This window comes from Populus trichocarpa, chromosome 6, assembly GCF_000002775.5.
Source record: "Populus trichocarpa isolate Nisqually-1 chromosome 6, P.trichocarpa_v4.1, whole genome shotgun sequence".
NCBI classification, from domain to species: Eukaryota; Viridiplantae; Streptophyta; class Magnoliopsida; order Malpighiales; family Salicaceae; genus Populus; species Populus trichocarpa.
The window spans coordinates 11,918,541-11,941,133 of NC_037290.2; the positions used below are offsets into that span (position 1 = coordinate 11,918,541).

Genomic DNA, 22,593 nt, shown 5'->3' on the forward strand with positions numbered 1-22,593 from the left:
TTTCAAATTGCTTAGCTGTTGTAAAGAATCTTTGAAAATCCTGCTCGGCAAAACTTGCGTATATCTAATTAGGTTGCTGCTTTTTTCTTTTTTTTCTTTTTTTCTTTTTTCTTTTTTTTTTGAATTGGTCTCTTGCCTGGCTCAAAAAAGAAAACTGAAAGATCATGCGAGTCCCAGAGAAAAAAAAAAAAAAGGGTAGGTTGTCTTGTGTTTGAAAGAATCAATTTAAGGAAATGAAGGTTGTCTTGTGTTTGAAAGAATCAATTTAAGGAAATGAATAAGTCCTCCCACAAGAAATCTTACGCTTCAAACTAATGTTTGGGTGACAATATGGAACTCAAGGAAACTAGCTAGCTAGCTCAAAAGGGAAAATGCATTTACAGTAATCAAGATTTACAGTTTGACTAAATATTGTTTAGGCTCGATCCCCTGGCTTTATGGTGCAAAGGAGAGTGCAATCCATTTCCATGATTTTGGCTTAGAGCAGTTTCTGAGTGAATGGTCGGAGACCTCGGCCGGGATCTACCTTGACGCTTTTGGCCTCGATGGAGTTGATGCCTTTGGTGCTGCTGCCCGTTCTTCTCTTTCTTCGTCTGATCCCTCTTGGTTTCACACTCCTTGTTATCATCTTCTTTAAGATTTTCAGTTGGAACTGTGTACACAAAAGGTCCAATAGGAACGTCTTCAAAATCCTTGAGTGGATCCAGAGTGTTAACAACTATGCTCATTGTTGGTCTATGTTTTGGCCTGTGGCTCAGACATTGATAAGCCAATTCAGCTGCCTTTCGAGCTCCAGTTTCTGAGTATTGACCCTCCAGTCTCGGGTCCATTATCCGGCCGAGTTTCCGGGGATCATTCAACATGGGCCTTGCCCACTCTACCAGGTTCTGTTCTCTTTGGGGACGGCTTTTGTCCACAGACCTTCTCCCTGTAAGAAGCTCCAGTAGTACTACTCCAAAACTATACACATCACTCCTTGATGTCAAGTGACCTGAAACAATCAATGTCAAATTAGATTTCTATATGTATGCTGGCTGGGCAATCAAATGAATGCCAAGGTCAAATGCAACAATTACACACACACACGTATGATTGAGTATTAGCTAGCTTAAAATTAAACATATATAATAAATTACCTGTCATGATGTATTCAGGAGCGGCATAGCCTTGCGTTCCCATGACTCGGGTGGAAACGTGTGTGTCTGACCCTTCAGGACCATCTTTTGCTAGTCCAAAATCTGAAAGTTTCGGCGTATAATCCTGTGGAGAACATTCGGGGAAACATCATTATTAGAAGGTTAATTAATATTGCGTAAACTAAGACGAGTCCTGATTAAAGAAATTAAGAGATGCTTACCGAGTCCAGCAAAATGTTGGAAGCTTTGAAATCTCTGTATATGACAGGCTTTTCTGATTCGTGGAGGAAGGCTAGGCCCTTTGCAGCTCCAACTGCAATTTTCGTTCTTGCTGACCACGGTAATGATACCGAATACCCTAAAAATTCAAAGAATACCTGTCAGCTCTCAGGTTGCTTTTCTTATTGTAAAATGATTATAGTTTATTTGCATAACAAATTAAACTTGGGATTTCCAAAGAAACATACTTCTAAATAACTGATTCTCTAAACTTCCCCGGGGCATGTATTCATAAACCAGAAGCCTATGCTCCTCCTCGCAACAATAACCAATCAACTTCACAAGATGTGGATGCCTCAGTTGCCCTAGAAAGATCACTTCCGCCTAACAAAAAAATTATTAAAAGAGAGAAAGAGACAGAGTTAGGTAATCATCTTGCAGCTTGGATAGTGGAAGCCCCTTTAAGTAAAAAGTAGCAAGGATATTTAAAAAGTATATACGAATGTAGGTATAATACACACTACATGCTAGAAATGACAAGTTCAAAGCGCTCACCAACCACTCCCTGTGTCCCTGCGAGCCATCCAAGTCCAAAAGCTTAACGGCCACAGGCTGAGCCTTCAAGCCAGGCCTAAGCTTGTCATCGATGAAACCTTTGTGCACCGGTCCAAACCCTCCTTCACCGAGAAAGTTGCTTGCTGCGAAATTCTGTGTGATCACCTTCAACTCGGGGAGTGTAAAGACGTGAAGGTTAGAACCAGCGAGAGATATTGAGAGATCCTCAGATAGTGTGCTGGGATTGCTCAAATCGGACATTGAAATCCTCTGGAATGAAGTTTGTTTCGTAACAATTTTCTTGGGTTTGGATGGTGAGATCTCATTAGGCTTGAAACAGCTTGAAACCATCGATCTCCATGTGGTTTTTTCGACCGTCATTATCATCAAGCTAACGATTCTTCAGCTTGTAATAATATTCGGTTTCTGGGATCAACAGGAAAATGATGATATCCTCGTTGTTGTCGAAGGGATGTATAGAAAAGGAATAAGTGTTCTTCCCAAGAGCAGGAGGAGGATTGGGAAGGAGTTAGGTAGGAAGAGGAGAAGAGATGATGGAAATAGGGTGATGGGGTAATGGCTTAAAAGGGGGAGGCAATCGGGACCTAAACAATAATATTCAAATTAATCAGCAATAGGTAGCTCTCAAAACGCGGACATGGAGAAAGAAGTTATCAACTCCTTTCTACGCACACACGTTTGATTCTTTCTTTTATCTCCATGTCCATTTCTCAAAGCATGGAATTAAAAATATAATATAATGTGGAATATATCAAGATTTATTCATATTAAGTATACCATATAGTATTATTAGAATCAATCTACAAAGTTGGTGCGAGAGAAAATGACATGGATACCCCGCCTGACATTTCTTCTTCCTCTTATAACCAAGTTTTCAAGCCAATCATGCGCACCAGCTATACACCACAAAGTCAGTAAAGTCAGAGGGCACTTCCGTCCAAACAAGAGATGGGTGATTTTGACAAAGGAAGCTAGGTTTGGTCGGATAGCAAAATAGCCCGTAAGCTTCTAGAAAGAATATCTTAGAACTAAAGAATTGTATTAACAGCAAATGACATGCACAAAACAGCCTCGGAATACATCATTGTAAGCTAAGAATATCATCACGATCGCGGATTATCTGACGTGGACTTTTCTAATCTTCCCTAATATCAAATGGTCGTCAATCTCCCATCCAAGTTGACCCTTCGGTGGGGCCGTAAGCTGGTAGTTGAGTAGTCATCTCAACCCTCTTGTTCAAGTAATGTTTAAGAATAGGATAATAATTATTTTTTAAAAAGTTTTTTATTTTAAAATATATTAAAATTTTATTTTTTAAAAATTATTTTTAACATCAGTACATTAAAATAATCTAAAAATATTAAAAATATATTAATTTAAAATAAAAAAAAAATCCAGAAACACTTTCCAACCACATTGTTTGCTCTTAATATTTTTAGGACGGTGATGATCATCATCATGAATATTAATAATGTGAGAGAGATCAAGATAAAAATGGAAAAGATCATGTATATATTCCAAATTCAAATGATGTTCGGGGTGTTTAGAGTATTGTAGCGATTGTTTTTTAAAATATTTTTTACTTAAAAATACATCAAAATAATATTTTTTATTTTTAAAAAATTATTTTTGATATTAGTATATTAATACGATATAAAAATAAATATTAAATAAAAATAAATAAATTGTATATATTTCCCTTTTGGAAAGCAATACAAAAGGTGGCTTAATCTCAATCATCTATTTGTTATGTTTTGAGTACCATGCGAGAAACTACTCTCATAAGGGGTAGTTTTGTCAATGAGGGAGTAGGTAAGGTGGGGTTCAATTTGATATTGTCGTCACTCATCAAAAGTCAATGAGCGTTGTTGTCATTTTGCGAAATAAATCGACCACATCGTCAATTTTCGTGTCTTTTTATACGGGTGTTTATATCAAGCTAGTTATTATTTTTAAAAAGTATTTTTAAAAATTAAATTTTAATGAAATGTCATTTCAACTCTGATTCCAAACAATGTGAATATAAGTTTGGTAATAGTTGAAAATTTTTAATTTAAAATATATTAAATTAATATTTTTTTTAGATTTTTTTATATTAATATATTAAAATTATTGAAAAACACATGAAAATATCAATTTAATATATTTTTTTAGATAAAAAATAATTTAAAAAGTATGTTAAACCGTATTACCAAACGTAGTCTAAGAATAAGAAGTAAATATAAATAAAAATTATTTTTAATGAGTTAATAGAAATTGTTTTGCGTAGGAAATATTTTACTGAAAACTAGGTTAAATTTTTTTTGACATAGTAAACAAACACGGTAAAATTTTAAAAGTTGTTTTTCTAGAAATTATTTTTCATAAAACAAATAAAACTTAGTTGATGATGTGCTTACAATTTCTTCATAGCAACACACGGAGATTTAAAAAAACTTATAATTGTAATATCAACTCGTAATTAACATGGGGCAAGTTGAAACAATCACTTTCATTGAAAACTTCTGATGAAGATTTCAGCAACTCTCCTTAATTTCTTAATTTAAGTAATGAAAAAGTCTCCAAGGATAACAAATATTACTTTGGTAGCTTTTTAATTGTCAGCAATATTATTAATTAATTAATTATATGGTTAATTTAATTATGGTCAAAATAAGGGTGGACAATTCAATCAAAGCACAACTTCCTTACCCTCTCCATGGTATTTTACCAAACAAATACCAAATATCAATATTGTTGAAAACATTGATGTTACATTGACTAATGTCTTCTAAAAGGTTTTGGTAATTATTAATTATTCGAGAGATTAACTAGCTAATACAATGAATATGAATAATTAGGTGTTATTGAAGCATGAAAAGTCTTGAGTTAGTACCACACCGATGACTACTCCTGCGTATTCTTATGAAAAATACTTAAAATCTTGTATGCTAGCTATATGACCATTTAATATTTAGTTTGGAAAATTAATTAGAGATTGTAGATTTATGGTGCCCGGTAATTTAATATTGTGTATATTTAGAGAACGTTTGGAAACGCGGGTCAATCATGTTTTTAAAATATTTAAATTTATTTTTATTAAAAATTTATTTTTTTATATTCTGAATGGTTTTGATATGCAAATTTTAAAAATAATTCTTAAAAGCATTTTAAAATCCATGTATTTATACGGTGCGTTGAATTAGGAAAATAAAATAATGTAGTGAGATGTTTGTAGACAAGTGGCAATGGATCATACGCTTACAGCGTGGCGTGTGAAATGGAAGACAATTAGCCGAACCTAGAGCGGCGTGTACACAGAGAACATTCTACATAAGCGTGTCATGCAGTGAAGAAATCGTACTAAAATAAATAAGACTTTTTATGGGGTCAAGGTCTAATCTTCTGTTGGCCTATTTTCTTTGAAAAAACGAGGCTTCATTGATTATGGTAGTGAAACTCTTACATAATCAACTTCTCTCTTGATTATAGGTGAGACTAGTAGCTTTTGTTTTTTGTTTTCTTGTCTTAAAAGAGGTGTTTTTTTAAAAAAAAATTTATTTATTTTAAATTAATTAAAAAAATATTTTGATACATTTTCAAACAAAAAAATAATTTTAAAAATAACCATTATTATAATATTAAATAGGCTATAAGGCTAGTTTGAGGGAAATGATAAGGTTGATTTTTGTAGCTTTTAAATCCTCATACAAACCATCCTATTTAGATAGGAAATGTTAAATTTACCTAAAGTTGGTAGGTTAATATAGTGAGTTGTTGACCTGGTTTTTGTATTAAGTTGGGTTTTTAAGTAAAACATGTGAAGCTGACGTAGTTTAATCTTATAAACCTAGAAAATATATTTTCAACTCAGTCAACCCGGTAAGAATCTTATTTAACTTTAAAAGAAAAAAAAGCAATATTATTTTAATGATTTTCACAAAAAAAATTATTGAAATAAAAATGTTTTGAATTAGTTTTTTTAAAACAACTGAACTTGTCTAAGCATGACCTAGATCATAGCTTTAGAAGGGTTTATGCTTTTTAATTTTTTTTTAATTAAATAATTATAAAAAAAATGATTGAAGAAAAATGTATTTTTTCTCATCAAAATTATCTTTTATGATTCATGTAATTTTTTTCCGACAACAAATTAATTCTGAATTCTATCCCACCCCTCGCCTACTCATCTCTGGCTGATTCATATGCTATTCTTCTATGCCCCAATCCAGCCTAAATTCAAAATCAAGTATTAGATTGCTCTGCAATAACAAGCCGTGTGAGGGGAAAGATTGCTCTGCAAAAACCTTTACCCGCTAGCTATTATAGCTAAGGAATAAGGATGGCTAGTATGGATGTGGATGCTCTTAAGGTTTGATGATGTTTAAAAATATATCTGATCTCTGTAGAATTGTAATATTTTAATTTAATCCTTATAGTATTTTGATATTTCAATTTAGAATTGTAATATTATATATATATATATATATATATATATATATATATATATATATATATAATCTGATCCTGATTGAATTATTTATACAATCGCATAGTCAAACCCAATTTGAATCTTTGACCAACCGTTTGAATCAATCCATCATAGGTGACAGCTAAATAGGAATACGTGTATAAAATATATTTAGATTTAATATATAAGATATAAATTGAAAGAATTTGTACCTACTCTTGATTTCCGCGGACAAGTGAATAATAATAATAATAATAAATTTTATCGTTGATTTCTTAATAATTAATAAATATTAGAATTTAAAAAAGAAAAATATATGTGCTTATTGCTCATAGTTAGTTTATTATTTCTATTTATTTTTATAATTTATTAAATTTTAAGAGTAATAACTAAGATAAAAGTAAAGTAAACTCTATGGAAAAAAAACATATCAAACATCCATTTTAGAATTATATATATATAAATAAAGAGCAGACGTTTCATGGTGAAAGTTATGATACTTGAACTCGTGCCTTATCAAGTATGTTATCTCAATTTTAAATTGATTTATTCCATAACAATAAATAATAGTCACAATATAAATTTGAATATAGCTACTTTAATCATTAGTAAAGATAAAGTCAACAAAGATATTATTAAGAAAAATTAAATATCAAACTTAGGACGAAGTTATATGATAAAAAAACCATCTTACAATATAAGTATTTCATTGAATGTATATCATATGAAAGAGTATGAAAAATATAACATATTCTTCCAAAAAACAAAAACCAAGATATCTAGGGATTAGTTTATTTGATGGTATATATATATATATAAATCATATGAGTGCATTACACCTTGTTTAGGGATAATAATAATAATAAAAAAAAAAGACGAATATTCCTTGGTATCAAGACAATTACATATTTACAAACGGGCCCTTCTCTGTATAATCTATTTCTACAGATATAAATTATCTGCATGGGGGCCCATTTCGAAATTGAATCATATGGGCCCTTTTAATGCAGTAAATAAAGCCCAAGCGTGCATTTGCCTAGGCGGCTTGCGCCTAACATTATTGTTTTGTTATTTTTTTTTGAACGGTGGATGATGTGACTGTTTTTAATAATACAGACGACCCTTCGATGTGTCTGCTAGTTCAGATTTCCATTATCTTTGGTGACTAAGTTTTTGGAACCCTAAACCCATATTTAACTTGTGTTTCACATGTTAACACCAAGAAAGTGTCCGACGGATCTTATTAATTTATTACCCTAATGACACCATTCATTTTGTCTAAAAACTCAAGATTAATTAAATAAATGAAACCTTCCTGAGACTCTATCTTTCTTCTTTTTTTTAGTAAGATGAAGAATTGAAACCACATTCGTAAAATTTCTCTCCGCAAGGTAAATATTTTAACATTAATTTTTGTTTTTTATCGGAATATGTCTTACCAACTTCTTTCTCTCTCATTCTATTTTTCAATGATTTTTTCTCTTCTTCCTTAATACTTAATTAAAAATATATTAAAATAATATTTTTTAGATTTTTTTATTTTATGTATTAGTACATCAAAATCATTCAAAAACATTTAAAAAATATTAATTTGCTAATTTTTCAGGAAAAAACAATTTAAAAAGGAATTTAAAAAACATGTTTACAACAAAAAAAAATACTAAAAAATTGTTCATGGTTAATAATTTGCCAAAGGCCTACACGTCTACGTCCCTATTGCAATTATAATATCATAGATTTAATCAGAACTTTTGTTCTTTTCCTAATAAGAATCCTAAATATCTACTATTCTTGCTAAATTAACATGTTACATCAATGATGAAAATGAAGCAAAGAAGACGAAGACACAAACTAATGGTTAAAGTCACCAAATAAATATCCTTCGACGTTGATTGAAATCCACATTTATGCAGTCACGTTAATGAATTGCTGGCTTAAAAAAATATAAAGAGTATATAAAATATATTAAGTGTTTTGAGTTTAGTGGTAATGTCAGATCTAATGTGTTATTGGGTCTGGTAGTCAAGCGGACAACAGAACCTAACTCGATTAGGTCCTGCTAGACACTTTTTGTTGTTAGCAGGCCCAAATCGATTGGGCTCCGCTGGAAAGCTGAGACCAACACTATTGTGTCATGCTGGTAGCTGTGTTCAATATTATTGGGTCTTGCTTAGCAACAGAGTTCAAAAACATTAGGTCTCGCAACTGAACTAGACCCAATATTCTAAAAAAATAAAATTAGAAATATCTTAAAATATTTTTTAAAAAATATATATTGAGATAATATTATTTCATTTTATAAAATCTATTTTTTATATCATCACATTAAAATAATACAAAAATATCAAAAAATATTTATTTGAAGTAAAGAAAAAAATAAAAAAAATTTAGATTTTTTTAAAAGCATTTTTGAAAAGCAAAAACAAACATACTTTAATAAGAAAATTCAACCAAACCTCAAATAAAAAAAATTGTCATCACCCAACTTTTATACAATATAAAAAAAGTCACATTAACTTATTTTCTCTTTACATAATGGAAAAAAAATAAAAAAAAGGAAAAAAAAAATTAAAGAGGAAAAAAACTAAAATTTGAAATATCTTAAAAGAAAAAAAATAAAGGGAAAGAAATTAGTTGCCTCTGCTATGTGCTATTCATGCTGTTATTGTTGAAAATACTTTATTTGAAGATGGTGATGGTGCAAATATATTCTGTGCTTTTAACCCAACTCAAACATTTTTACATTTAAAAAAATAATTGTTATTGACCCGCTGTGAAGCGCAGGCCAATATGCTAGTTATTATATTATTATATATGATTACTTTTTAAAATATATATTAAGATAATATTTTTTTTATTTTTTAAAATTGATTTTTTATATCATCACATCAAAATAATATAAAAATATCAAAAAATATTAATTTGAATTAAAGAAAAAAATAAAACATTTTCAATTTTTTTTAAAAGCATTTTTGAAACGCAAAAACAAACATGCTTTAATAAGAAAATTCAACCCAACCTCAAATTAAAAAAAATTATCATCACCCAACTTTTGTACAATATAAAAAAAATTTCATCAATTTATTTCTTCTTTACCGTAAATTAAATAAGAAAAAAGAAAAAAAAATCTAAAGATGCAAAAAAAAAAAAATGAAAATATATGTTGGCCTAGCCAGACCCAAAAGTGTTGGGTCTGGTTGCAACGCGATACCCAATAGCGTTTGGTGTGGCTGCCCAGCCAGACCCAAGATCGGTGGGTCTTGTTGAAAGTCGAACCTAATAGCGGTGGGCAGCCAGACCCATAAACACCTTTTGACTTATAAACAGAAAACACAATGCCCCTTGGTGCTACAATGTTGCCAACAGTGCAAGTACTCTATGTCTACGGTGTGGTCCACAGTGCAATGAGTTTATGTCCGCAATACTTTTTTAAAAAATATATTTAAAAAAAATATATATTGAGATAATATTTTTTATTTTTAAAAATTTATTTTTTATATTACCACATCAAAATAATACAAAAATATAAAAAAATATTAATTTGAAGTAAAGAAAAAAAATAAAAAAATAAATTTTTTTAAAGCATTTTTGAAACGTAAAAACAAACATGCTTTAATAAGAAAATTCAACCCAACCTGAAATAAAAAACAATCATCATCACCCAATTTTCATACAATATAAAAAAAGTCACATCAATTTATTTTCTCTTTACAGTATGAAAAAAAAATCAATAAGAGAAAAGAAAAAAAATTAAAGAGGAAAAAAAATCAAATTGGAAATATCTTAAAAGATAAAAAATTAAAGGGAAAGAAATTGGTTGTCGATGTATTGGGCGCTGCTCTACTATGTGCTATTCATGGTACTACTATAGAAAATACTTTATTTGAAGATGGTGATGGTGCAAATATATTCCGTGCTTTTAACCCAACTCAAGCATTTTTACATTTGAAAAAAAAAATTGTTACTGACCCGCTGCGGAGCGTGGACCAATATCTTAGGTATTATATTATTACGTAAAGGTTATTTGTTAAAATATTTTTAAAAACAATTTATTGAGATAATATTTTTTTAATTTTTTAACCTTGATTTTCTATACCATCACATCAAAAAATATTAATTTGAATTAAAGAAAAAAATAAAAAAATTTCAAAATTTTTTAAAGCATTTTTGAAACACAAAAACAAGAATGCTTTAATAAGAAAATTCAACTCAACCTCAAATAAAACAAAATTATCATCACACAATTTTTGTACAATATAAAAAAAAAGTCTCATTAATTTATTTTATCTTTACCATACAAAAAAAATTTAAATAAGTTGTATATTGCTCTCATCACTTTGTTTGTTATTAGAAATCTTTCTTACTTGAGTAGGTGGATCTTGATAATTAAAATGGGCAAAGCTCGCAGCAGGGCTCAATGTTATTGGGTCCTGCCAAGCAACAAGGTCTACCTCTATTGGGTCCTGCCTGACATTAGAGTCTAGTGCTAAGAGAAAAGAAATTCTACCAACCAAACTCAAATGAAAAAAAAAATGTTATCAATCAACTTTTGTACAATATAAAAAAAATCTCATCAATTTATTTCCTCTTCACCGTATGAAAAAAAAAATCAATAAAAGAAAAGAAAAAAAATCTACAGAGGCAAAAAAACTAAAATTGGACATATCTGAGTTCGACTCAAAGCCGGACTTAATAGCCTTGGGTCTGGCTGCCAAGCCAGACTCAGCACCTGTTGGAAGCGATTTGGGTCTAATTGCCCAGCCAGACCTAATAGCGGTGGGTCTGGCTGTCAAGCCAGACCCATCAGCTTTTGGCACAAAACACACAAAAGACAACGCCCCCTAGTAGCACTTTTTGACTAAAAAACAGCAAAGACAACGCCCCATAGCGCTACAGTATCGTTCACATTGCAAACATTTTATGTCTACAGTGTGATTCATAGTGTAATGAGTCTATATCCACAATAAATGCACAATGTTTTTCCCACACCTTTTAAAATATAGTATAATGTGTTTATTGAAAGAAAAATAAATAAATTGTAGGCTGTTTTTTATTTTTCAAATTATTCTTATCCTTTCCTTTTCTTATAAACAAGGGTAATTTTGTTGATACTAAAAAAATCTATCACAATTTTCATAAGAATTAAATGAATATTATAAACATCAAATTTTGATTGTACTTAACTAAAAAAACTTGGAAACTGTAATAAAAACTATTTATCTTCTAGCATCATCTTATCCTTTTCATTTTGCGGACTTCTCTTTGATCTTACCTTTTTTGGACTATCCATAATGAGATTTTTTTTCATATGTATTGACTATGAAAATCTCCTCCTACTACTTATTTATTAGGGAATGGGTTGCTTTACCGACCGAGCTCTATTCATGGAGGAAACCTCTTTCAATTGACAAAGTCGATAACAACACCTTCAGAAATTCACTTAAAATTATAAATTCATGGTTCGATCCACTATAGATCCTTTAATAAACATGTATATAGTCAATACAAATCAAAAAACAAAAAAACAACTCATAATTTTAGGGTAATAAATCAAACAAAATAATAAATATTAAATCATATAAATTTAAATTCATGATTATTTAGACTTCAACGAAGATCAAGTTCATAAAATATAGCTATAATTATTTTCTAAAAAAAAAGGAAGAAGAAAATGAGGAGTAAAGAAAGAAGGGCTACATTCTGTGAAATAAGTGACAACCCAAACTAGTTTTTTTTTTTTTTTTGAAGGGAGAGGTTTTTTATAGAGAGACAAAGTAGTTTTTTTTAGCAGATAAAACATTGGATCTATTTTTAAAAGATAAAAAAGTACAACAATATCACAAATAATTGATTTGAGAATATTGAAGTGACAAGCTAGGCATTGGAACGATACACGAATATGTTATGGGATTTTTAGTGTTTGGTATACGAAAACAAGCTTTCACATATTAGAAGATTAATAAGTTCACCTCTTTAGTTTTGTTAGAAAATTTTATATAAAACATCATGTCAAGAACTTAAATTCACTTATTCGACCAGCCTTTTCATATGAACATTATAATATCTAGTTGTTACAACCATAAGTCTCAAACCCAGCCCGGCTTGGCGGGTTGACTCGGTGTTTGGCCAGGTGTCAAATATGCAAAACTCATGCCTGCAATTGGCTCGATGAAACCTAGACAACCTGCCGGGTCAATCGGAAACTGGGTGACCCGACATAACCTAGGTGGAACCTTTTTCTTATGTTTATATTTTTCTTAATAAACCAAAAAATAATTTATGAATATATAGTCTCACATTTTTTATAGCATGTTTTTAAACTTTTTTATGTGGAACAAAATATTTATGGGTTGTGTGTTATCTAAAACAAAGAGTGCATGGGTGTAAGTGTTTAATAAAATCTTTATCATTGTGACAGTGGTTAATAATAATAATAAAAAAAGGAATCGAAGGAGTTAAAGTGGTGGTTTCAGTTTAAGGGAAAAAACAAAAAGCATAAGTGCTACCTTGCATACAAAGAGCAATCAAATGTTTTTCTCTTGCTCAGCTCAATCTTATATGTACAAGTCTACCACAATTTCTTTGTTGGTTACTAGCTCATGTCAAAGTTCACTGTATAAACGCTAGAAGAAAATTTTATTTTTCTAATATGGGATTGAAACCCCATTAGTATATTAATTATATGTTCACAAGAAGAAATTTGTGTTTTTTCAATACGGATTAAAAATTTTTTTTATTTAAATACTTTAACTTAAAAGTAAAATAAAATAATCTTTCTAATGTGGGAAAAAAAACCTTTTAAAATAATCTTTTAAATTTTATTATTTACAGCATATATAGTATACATCTATATGGATTGTTTCTTAACTTTTTCATATGTGATATTAAAACCTCAAATATTTTTTTTAATTTTCTTAGGTTGACCTAGGTCAACTTATATGACCCAAAACCCGGCCTCTTGGCTTGGTTAACCGCCGAGCCGGGTTTAATAACTATGGTTATAATAACCAATTTTTTTTCCATGATAAATACAAGTCCTAGTAAGTACACCAATCATATATTTCATTTGTTAATTCATATGCAATTTGATCATTAAATGGTAATGATGATAATAGATATTCAGAAAGATTTCTTGATATCCTTACTCGGTGAGGACCGTGAGTAGTTTCGGTATGGATTATAATAGTGAAGTGATGATTTTTCCCTTACATCAAAGAATAATAAACTAGTTATTAGGAGCAAAATGGTCCTTTTCTTATTATTCATTTGTCATTGTTATATTGATTGGAGACACACTGGTCTTTTCACATTTTAGATGCACAATGAAATGATTTAAATACCTTAATAGCAAAATGATTGGGGCCACCTATTTAGTGCACTAACTAAACAAGTAAGGAAATATTTAAATTCATCGTTAACAAGCTCAGACTAATTTCAAAAAAAAATTCTTCATTTGAGCATGAATTTAGAGGCAATTAACAAAAAATCTAAAGCATGTGGCTTTTTATCTTGTGGATTACACAGTAGATGTAGACTTATTTTACTGTGAATTATGACGGTGTAGTAATAATCTTATCCTTAATATCTTGGGAGGCTTAATCATTTTAGAAGGGGTTTTTTTTTTCACCTTGTTTTTTTTTCCTCCTTTTCTTCCTAGAAGATGTGGCTAAATAACATCCAAAAACTTTTCTATTATCTTCTCTTTGTGACAGAAACATAAGCTTATCTTTTTTTTTTCTTTTTTCTCTCTTTACTTTCCTTTCCTTTTTTCCTTCCTTTTTTGCACTAGCAGCTTATGGGCTTTCTACTTAAGGATTGTTTTGTTAAAGTAATTGTGCGCACAAGGTGTGACCATAAAGAGGTTAGGGGGCTGAGGATGAGAAGGCTTAGATATATATATATATATATATATATATATATATATATATATATATATATATATAAAAAGAACCTAGAAAAGTATATTTTTTTTTATCATTATGTAATTGATTTCATCTTCTTTTTTTAGTTTGATTTTAATGGGTCTATGTTGATTTTTTTGGCTAATTAGGTTTATTTCCTTTTTTATGATCATGTTATCTTCAACTTGGAGATTATGAATTTATGTCATTCTCAAACCCTAATTACACTCATTAATTGTTGGGGTTTCCTTGGTTTTTTGCTAATACTTGACTTGTTTGGTTACTGGTGATATGGATAGAAAACTAGACAACTTCTTTTGTATTTTCTTTTTGCTACCTTCTAGGATCATTATTTTTCTTTCCCGTGATTTGAATTGTCTGAAGGGTTTTGCAAAATCAATATCAACAGTTTTTAAGGTAAAAATTAAGCATAGACAATTGAGCATCCTTAACTTTAACTTAAGCATCTGACCTCGTTTCGGCTAATTAAATTGTAGTTTACATCTTGCAGGAATTATTTTCTCTCTCCTTTGATTGTTGTTATTGTTAAATTTCTAAATTTTATTTTTTTTTCACGTGATGGCTAACAAAGATATATATAAAACAATGAGGCTAAGAGATGAAGAAGAGGATGAAAGGGAAATGGATTTGGGTAGATACATATTCATGTTGTTATTTTCTGTTTTTACTAATTTTGTGATTGTTTTTACACAGTATCAAAGCCCATCACATAACATAGGCATTAACTCAAGTTTTTGAGCTAATGACCAGGGATGATGTGACTATAGAGAAGGGAGGAAATTTCAAGTAACTTTCCATCTTGCTTTCTGATACCCTCTTTTTTTATCTTGCTCTCTCAAATTTTGATTTGTTTTTTTTTTATCTCTAAAATTCCTATATTTATTAGCTTCTACTTATGTTTTCTTTAATCAAATAAGAATAAGTATAAGAATGAACTATGTTTATTCAAACTCTTTTTTTTTTCCTTACAAGGCCCTTTTACCCTTTCATTTATGTTTTTCAGACTTAACCACACAAAAAACAAAACAAAAATTTACAAATCTAGTTTGTCTTTGTTGCAGTAGACTCCTCATCGTCATTGACATCCATTCACTTGATTCCTCAAGTAAAGATAATTACAACATCTTTTTATTAAACATCGGCTCATTACATGATCAATTGATTATTTTGTACTGGATGATTATTTTATTATAATTGATTATCAGTGTACTAAATGGTTTCTAGTTGATATAGGTCAATGTCTTCCCTTTTTGTGTATGGATTACTAGCAATTATATGTATGATCGATGCTTGTATCGTTGGATTTTCTGAAAGGTGATTGCCTGAAAGAACACATTAAAGTTGATGTTATGGTTTTTTGTGAGGCTTTTCCCCCTTTCATATAATCCACTAGGCTTATTTTTTAGACAATGTATTTACATGTTGTTCGTGCTTTGCAGGCCTTTCCTGATCTTTTATGCTTTCCTTAGGTTCCTTATTTGGTTTTTCCATCGCTTTTAGTTTCTAATTTGATCATACTTTTTCCTTACATATTCAGTGACATTTACACTTGGTTTGATTCCTATTGTTTGCTATGCACTGACTTTTATCAATTTTGTCTAAATTTATACTTTTTCATTATAATTATGTGAACCTCAATTGTTATGTGATAAAGATTAATTTGTTAGGGTGGTTCATTTTATATGTTGTTTTGTATGTCTCTTTCATTTGTTTGGAACCTTTTCTAGAATTAGTAAATGAATGTAATTTTGTTTTTCAATTTGGTCAAGTTGTAAAGCCAATACATTGTTTAAGGGAGTGAGATGAGTCTAATCAAGAGGAATTGAATGATGAGGTACACTATGAAATTGGTCCAAAAAAGAGAACAAAAACTAGACATTTAGGTGAGAAACATTGTCTTCTCTTACTTTGATGATTATATTAACCAAGGAAACTCTAAAATTGAAGCTTTTAAGGTCGATGATGCAAACCTCAAGAGGACCCTGCTTTAGAAAAAGTAAAACGTGATTTTAAAAGGTTGTCTACCAAGCTTTTAACTCTTTTTGAGCATTGACATTATTGGTTTGTTCTTTTTGCACTTATCCTCTTCAATGTTGTGGATGATTTTAAAATCTTTGCTTGCTTTTGTTTACATTTGCTTTAGTTGAATTTCGATAGATTACTTCAATATAAAACATGAACAAGGGGAGAGCACACAAGATGACTCCAAATAATATGTCAGTGTATGCATATTCATTCATGTGTGCTTTGTGTTTTAAAAAAGTTAGAAATGGATGTTAAAATACACATTAAAAATGTAAGAATCTAGAAAGGCTAGGATTTGACTAGGTTTATTAGATTGTGTCTTACATGGATTACAATAAAGGATCCAGTTGCTAAGATTTTTAAAGGGTTTTTAGACTCTTAACATTCTTATATATAGTCAATGTATTGTTATTGTTGTTGTTTTATCACCCTCCTAAATTATCTATTTTTTTTTATTTTTTTTTCTAGATAGATCTTACAATCCATATGATAGATTTCTTTTCCAAACCTCATCATCCTTTACAAACATAATGAAATGTGCTCACTAATACATTTGTTGCTATCAAAGACCATCCAACAGGTTTAGAATTTGATGAATCTGCTGTCACAACATTGGTAGACCTCATAAATGTTATCATTTTTTTTTTATAGTATATGCTTGTGTTTGTTCGTTTTCATTTTTAAGTCTCAAAGAATTCATAGCTTGGTTGATGGAAGTGTGACAAATTGATCCCTTCACAGATTTCATCTTAAATTGATACGGAAAATGAATCTAACAAATTGTTTAAATCTTAACTTGTGAAACCAAGAATTTTTCTATTTGATTAATATTGCTTAGTCTCTAAATCTAAAATCCTAATTTTGATCAATTTAGGTTTTAGTTTTGCATTTTTTTTTGTTTAGTGATTAATGATTCTGGAAGGAATTTGATTATGCTGAAGTTTAATTTTTTTCTCTTTATCATCATGTCCTATATCCCTTTCTTTTGAAGGTAACTCCTTTTATACTGATATTTTGAGATACATTTTCTTACCCCTATTTATATTCTTCTTTGTTGCCTAGAAAGTAATTCACTAGAATAGAAATAAAAAAAGGCTTGATATAAACATTTATTGTTAGTGTTCAATATCAAAAAAAAATTATCTTGATTGATTCTTTCTCCTAAATTTTTAGTTATGACTTAAAAATGCCTATTATTCTTTAGGACAATAGAAAAAGGCTCCCTTTTTTTTTGTTATTCTTTATTAGTAACCGTTTGAATAATTTTTTTTTATATTGAAATGATTGGTGAGCAAAGATTTAAGATTTAATAAGGTGTATTTATTTTTTGAAGAAATTTAAACCTAAATGTGCAGTTTGTAACCATCATATTGTTCTTTTATTGAACTTTTCTTAGCAATCTAAGAACAATTACAGGCCTTTAGATATTATATATAGCACCTTTAAAATTGAGATCTTAGTATAAGAAGCTTGGTGTCGATCTTATATTTCAACATTTTGGTTGGAATGCTCTCAATATCTATATATTTCAGCATTATTAATCCATTTTTTTAAGAAGTACGTGGTTTAGGTATAGAATACCACATTTCTATTTGACATATAGATTGAGTTAGTCACCGTATTGACCTACATCAAGATACATCAAATGATCAGCCTTGTACACCATTATTTACATTATGTCAATTGTTAAGATTTTAAAATAATTATGGAAATCATCATAAATAGAGCCACTATTATAAAATAAAATAAAAATGTTATTCTTCAAATAAGATCAAATGGTTAGAAGAACATGAATGCTCAGCTAACTTGCATAACTTAAAGTCAGATTTCAATATATGATCTAGTTATTTAAATATACACATGGGTCAAGCTAAAGTGAAATTGTTGTTCGTTGCTTTCATTTCATGAAGTATCAATGTTTCTACATGTAGTTTATGCCCGTGTTGACACATTTAAAAAAAATTACTTCAAATTAAATTTTTTATATATATTTAGATTATTTTAATGTGATAGTATCAAAAATATTTTTTTTAAATAAAATATATTATTTTAATTTATTTTTAAATAAAAAATATTTTAAAAAACATGTAGGCTATGTTTGTTTTCCGGAATTCACTTTCCGGAAAATCACTTTACAAACTTTTCTGTGTTTGTTTGCCTTTAGAAAAGTTGGTCAACGGAAAACACTTTCCAGTCAAAGAAAAATTTGGCTTGGTTTCCAGGAAAATGTTTTCCTGGAAAATTTGGGCGTAAAACACTTTTCGGAAGTTGTGAAAAATTTAGAAATATCATATTATTTGCTGATTATATCAAATTTGGTCCTCAAAATTTTGATTGTTATATATATTTTGTTTTGAATATTTATTTTTCAATTTCATCTCTTAAAATTTAATTTTTATATTAACTTTGGTCCTCATTTTTATAATTGTTATTTGCTTTTCCCTTATATTTTTTTATTGAAATTTTTTATGTATCAAATTTGATTATCATTCTTTTGTTTGTTACTTATTTTATTTGAAATAATTTATGAAATATTAATTATTATTATTTTAATTTTTTCATCTTTCATTTTTTTTATTTTTTAGATTTGATCTCTATTATTTTGATTATTATTTATTTTATTTGAGATAATTTATGAAATTATATATTTTTTTTTAATTTCATTCTCATTCAACTTTTTAATTTGTAAGATTTGTTCCTCATTATTTTAATAAACTTGAAAAAAATAAAATATTAATAAGTTATTTTCCAGCTAATTTTCCATGACATAACCAAATACTGGAAAGTATTTTCTAACTTAGTTTTTATTACACTGTCAAATATCAAAAAATAATTTATTTTTCTGAAATTTAATTTTTTAAAATTTATTTTAAAAAAATAATTACTTTTCAACAAATAAAGATAGCCGTAGCCTACCAACTCCGTGCAATCGACAGCTATGGTTTGGAAAGTTACAACGACGAGGAACCGTTAGGCGTCACCATGTGCGTCACAGTAAGCGATAACGGCACTTCCGTGTTCTGGTAGAGGAGGAGAGGATTCTGTTCCACTAACTTCCACAAAACAATTCAAGGAAGGAAAGGCCCACCAACAAAACAAAAGATTCTTCGGCAAAGGACATATTTGTCGCCCAATTATCAATAAGGTCACCAAACAAAACAAAATACAAATTGAGCCCCTTAATTGTTTAGTATTATCCAATTAACCCTCATCTTAACTTCTTAAGGCTTTACTATAAATTTTAATAGCGGGGTGATGTTTGATTGGTGAGGACCCAATTGGGAGTATATTTTGTTTGGAGACCAAACCTAGAATCACATGATAGTCGAGGAGTAAACATGTACTTTGCTCCTTGCCCAGAGATTCTTAAAGCCAACAAAATCCTCCACCTCTCGCTCCCATTATTTATCACCCAATAATCATCGACCACCCACAAAAACAAGTAAATCATGGCTCGTGTCGCTGGGTTGGTGGTCTCATCGATCTTGTTCCTGCTATGCTGCGTTGCAGCGGGGTCAAGTTTCGATGAATCCAATCCAATCAAACTCGTATCTGACCGTCTCCATGACTTCGAATCTTCTTTTGTTAAGGTCTTAGGCCAATCTCGTCGGGCTCTCTCCTTTGCTCGTTTTGCTCACAGGTACGTTTCTATTAAATATGATGATCATACAATAATCAGATGGTTATGCTTGTTTGTTTTTCTTATCCCACCGGATGTTTGGCTTGTTTGAAGGCATGGAAAGAGGTATGAGACAGAGGGGGAGATGAAGTTAAGGTTTGCAATATTCTCGGAGAGTTTGGATTTGATTAGATCCACCAATAAAAAGGGCTTGCCTTACACTCTTGGTCTTAATCGTAAGTCTTATTAGTTAATTAGATTAGATCCACTTATTACTGTTTAGTGGTTGAAGGTAGCATAATCCAAACATTTTCATGATTTTGCAGAATTTGCTGATTGGACATGGCAAGAGTTCCAAAAGTACAGACTGGGAGCTGCCCAAAATTGCTCTGCAACCACAAGGGGCAATCACAAGCTTACGAACGCTCTTCTTCCTGAAACGGTACTACTTTTCCTTATATATATATATATATATATATATATGATCTTTATTGCTTAATTAGTAAATACTAGTAAATATTTATCATGGGCTGTGTTCTGTGTGTATAGAAAGACTGGAGGGAAGAAGGCATAGTCAGTCCCGTTAAGAATCAAGGTCACTGTGGATCTTGCTGGACTTTCAGGTTAAAAAATTGAAATTTGCTGGTTTTAACTATATGTTTCATGCTTGTTAACTTGAGTATTTTTCTACTGCAGCACCACTGGAGCTCTAGAGGCTGCTTACCACCAGGCTTTTGGGAAAGGAATCTCTCTGTCTGAACAGCAGCTTGTGGACTGTGCTAGAGCATTTAATAACTTTGGCTGCAATGGTGGGTTGCCATCCCAAGCCTTTGAATACATTAAATTCAATGGTGGCCTTGACACCGAAGAAGCATATCCTTACACTGGAAAAGATGACGCCTGCAAGTTCTCATCGGAGAACGTTGGTGTCCGAGTTGTCGAATCAGTCAACATTACACTGGTAAGTAGCATGCACAATTCCCCTAAATAATATTTTGTGTGCATATTCTTTCTGGTCCCTCTTGAGCAGGAAATTTCTCGCTCGAGCTGTTGAGTTGTCAAACCTTGGTGTGCATATTTTGTGTTTGGGTTGGTTATTGTAGATGTACTTGTTTTCGGGATATGAGCATTCTTATACCTCTAATATTAGCATTGAGAGTAATTACTTCATTTGATCCATGTTGCAGCTTGAAGAAGCTGTGTTTTTCTCGCCCAAATACTCTAGAGATCTAATATTATACAATCCCCTTTGTAGAGAGTAGAGACTCTTCATTTCCTTGTTTGAATATCTGTTCATTCTCCATTTGCTACAAGAGGTTGTTATAGTTAAACATGGTCTCTTGGGGGGTTCAGAATCTGGCCATTGATCATTTGCTACTCTCAAAACTTCAATGCTAGTATGCGTTATTAATATCATTTGAGTTTCCCTAATCTTATACTCAAATACAGGGTGCTGAAGACGAATTGAAGCATGCAGTTGCATTTGTTCGTCCAGTTAGCGTTGCGTTCGAGGTAGTAGGTAGTTTCCGTCTGTACAAGGAAGGAGTTTACACCACCAGCACTTGTGGCAGTACTCCCATGGTGAGTTCAACTATTTTTAGGTCGATAATCTTATTCAATGGAATCGGTCAGATGGTGGTATTGTTTCAATAAAATTTTGGGGGACGTTGCTCCTTCTTAAACTTTTAGAAACATCTAGTTTACATTCAAGATTCGAAATGTCAAGTGACTGCATAAGTCAACAACCTTTAAGTAACGCCTCTCATGATCTCTTAATGATGTTATATTAGTTCAGTTACTTGTCCCGGCTAGATGGGCATGTTGAGATAGGTAGCGTGAATGGATGTAAACCATCAAACATATTAATATTCTTCCCGCTTGCGTACTTGAACGCTTATTAGTTATAACCTTTATATATGACGATTTCTTTCTGACATTCTCTTGGGTTTGTGGCACGCTTATTATTTATAACCTTTATATATGGCGATTTCTTTCTGACATTCTCTTGGGTTTGTGGCAGGATGTGAACCATGCTGTTCTTGCAGTTGGTTATGGAGTAGAGAATGGTATCCCATATTGGCTGATCAAGAACTCTTGGGGAGAAGACTGGGGCGACAACGGTTACTTTAAGATGGAGATGGGGAAGAACATGTGTGGTAAGTCCCAACCTATATATAGATCGACTGTGAAACCACTTGAAGGAATATTTGATGCATTAGCAAACTGTTGAACTAACTGTGAACGGGCCCCATTGAAATGTGATGCCAAGATAATAGGGATTTCGACTGGTTTCGTACTTGAGCAATTGTTGACTTGCCTTTATGTTCAAAATGCTTATCCTGATTTTATTTTTGCAGGTATTGCAACCTGTGCATCATATCCTGTCGTTGCAGCTTGATTGTGAAGATTTGATGAGCTCTTGGATGAGTGGTTTGTGGTGTGCGATACTAGTTTCAGTAATGTAATAGGAATTTGCATCCAAGGTGCATGCCCATGTGTGTTGATGTACGAAAATAAGACGCCCTATTTCCCAATATAATGTATAGACCCTTGTGCTACGAGTACCGTGATGTGGTACCATTTGCAGTCATGTAGAACACAATGCCTTGTTTAAATCAATTGCAGCATATATTTTTATTAGAGAAT

General features: G+C 30.7%; 2 protein-coding genes across 2 annotated transcripts; one reads left to right on the forward strand and one right to left on the reverse strand.

The window, feature by feature from the left end:
* Positions 1-264: 264 nt before the first annotated feature.
* LOC18100332 (serine/threonine-protein kinase RIPK) lies at positions 265-2,623 on the reverse strand. Its single transcript, XM_006381557.3, has 5 exons — positions 1,911-2,623; positions 1,604-1,739; positions 1,358-1,494; positions 1,137-1,260; positions 265-991 (listed from the first exon to the last, which is right to left on the reverse strand). The coding sequence occupies exons 1-5, from the start codon at positions 2,295-2,297 to the stop codon at positions 405-407; spliced, it is 1,371 nt and encodes a 456-aa protein (XP_006381619.2). The 5' UTR covers positions 2,298-2,623; the 3' UTR covers positions 265-404.
* A 17,089-nt stretch (positions 2,624-19,712) lies between these two features.
* LOC18100334 (thiol protease aleurain) lies at positions 19,713-22,592 on the forward strand. The gene is made up of 8 exons (XM_006381559.3): positions 19,713-19,968; positions 20,062-20,183; positions 20,274-20,389; positions 20,497-20,570; positions 20,644-20,908; positions 21,397-21,528; positions 21,968-22,103; positions 22,305-22,592. The coding sequence occupies exons 1-8, from the start codon at positions 19,778-19,780 to the stop codon at positions 22,343-22,345; spliced, it is 1,077 nt and encodes a 358-aa protein (XP_006381621.1). The 5' UTR covers positions 19,713-19,777; the 3' UTR covers positions 22,346-22,592.
* The last annotated feature ends 1 nt before the right edge of the window (position 22,593 follows it).

Bases quoted from the DNA above. Each gene is read 5' to 3' on its own strand.
- LOC18100332 (XM_006381557.3), bottom strand. From the start codon at position 2,297: ATGATAATGACGGTCGAAAAAACCACATGGAGATCGATGGTTTCAAGC. The intron at 1,495-1,603 runs GTATGTTTCTTT...TTGAATTTTTAG, and splicing joins AGAGAATCAGTTATTTAGAA to GGTATTCGGTATCATTACCG. The intron at 992-1,136 runs GTAATTTATTAT...TGATTGTTTCAG, and splicing joins TCCTGAATACATCATGACAG to GTCACTTGACATCAAGGAGT.
- LOC18100334 (XM_006381559.3), top strand. From the start codon at position 19,778: ATGGCTCGTGTCGCTGGGTTGGTGGTCTCATCGATCTTGTTCCTGCTA. The intron at 21,529-21,967 runs GTGAGTTCAACT...GGTTTGTGGCAG, and splicing joins CTTGTGGCAGTACTCCCATG to GATGTGAACCATGCTGTTCT. The intron at 22,104-22,304 runs GTAAGTCCCAAC...TTATTTTTGCAG, and splicing joins GATGGGGAAGAACATGTGTG to GTATTGCAACCTGTGCATCA.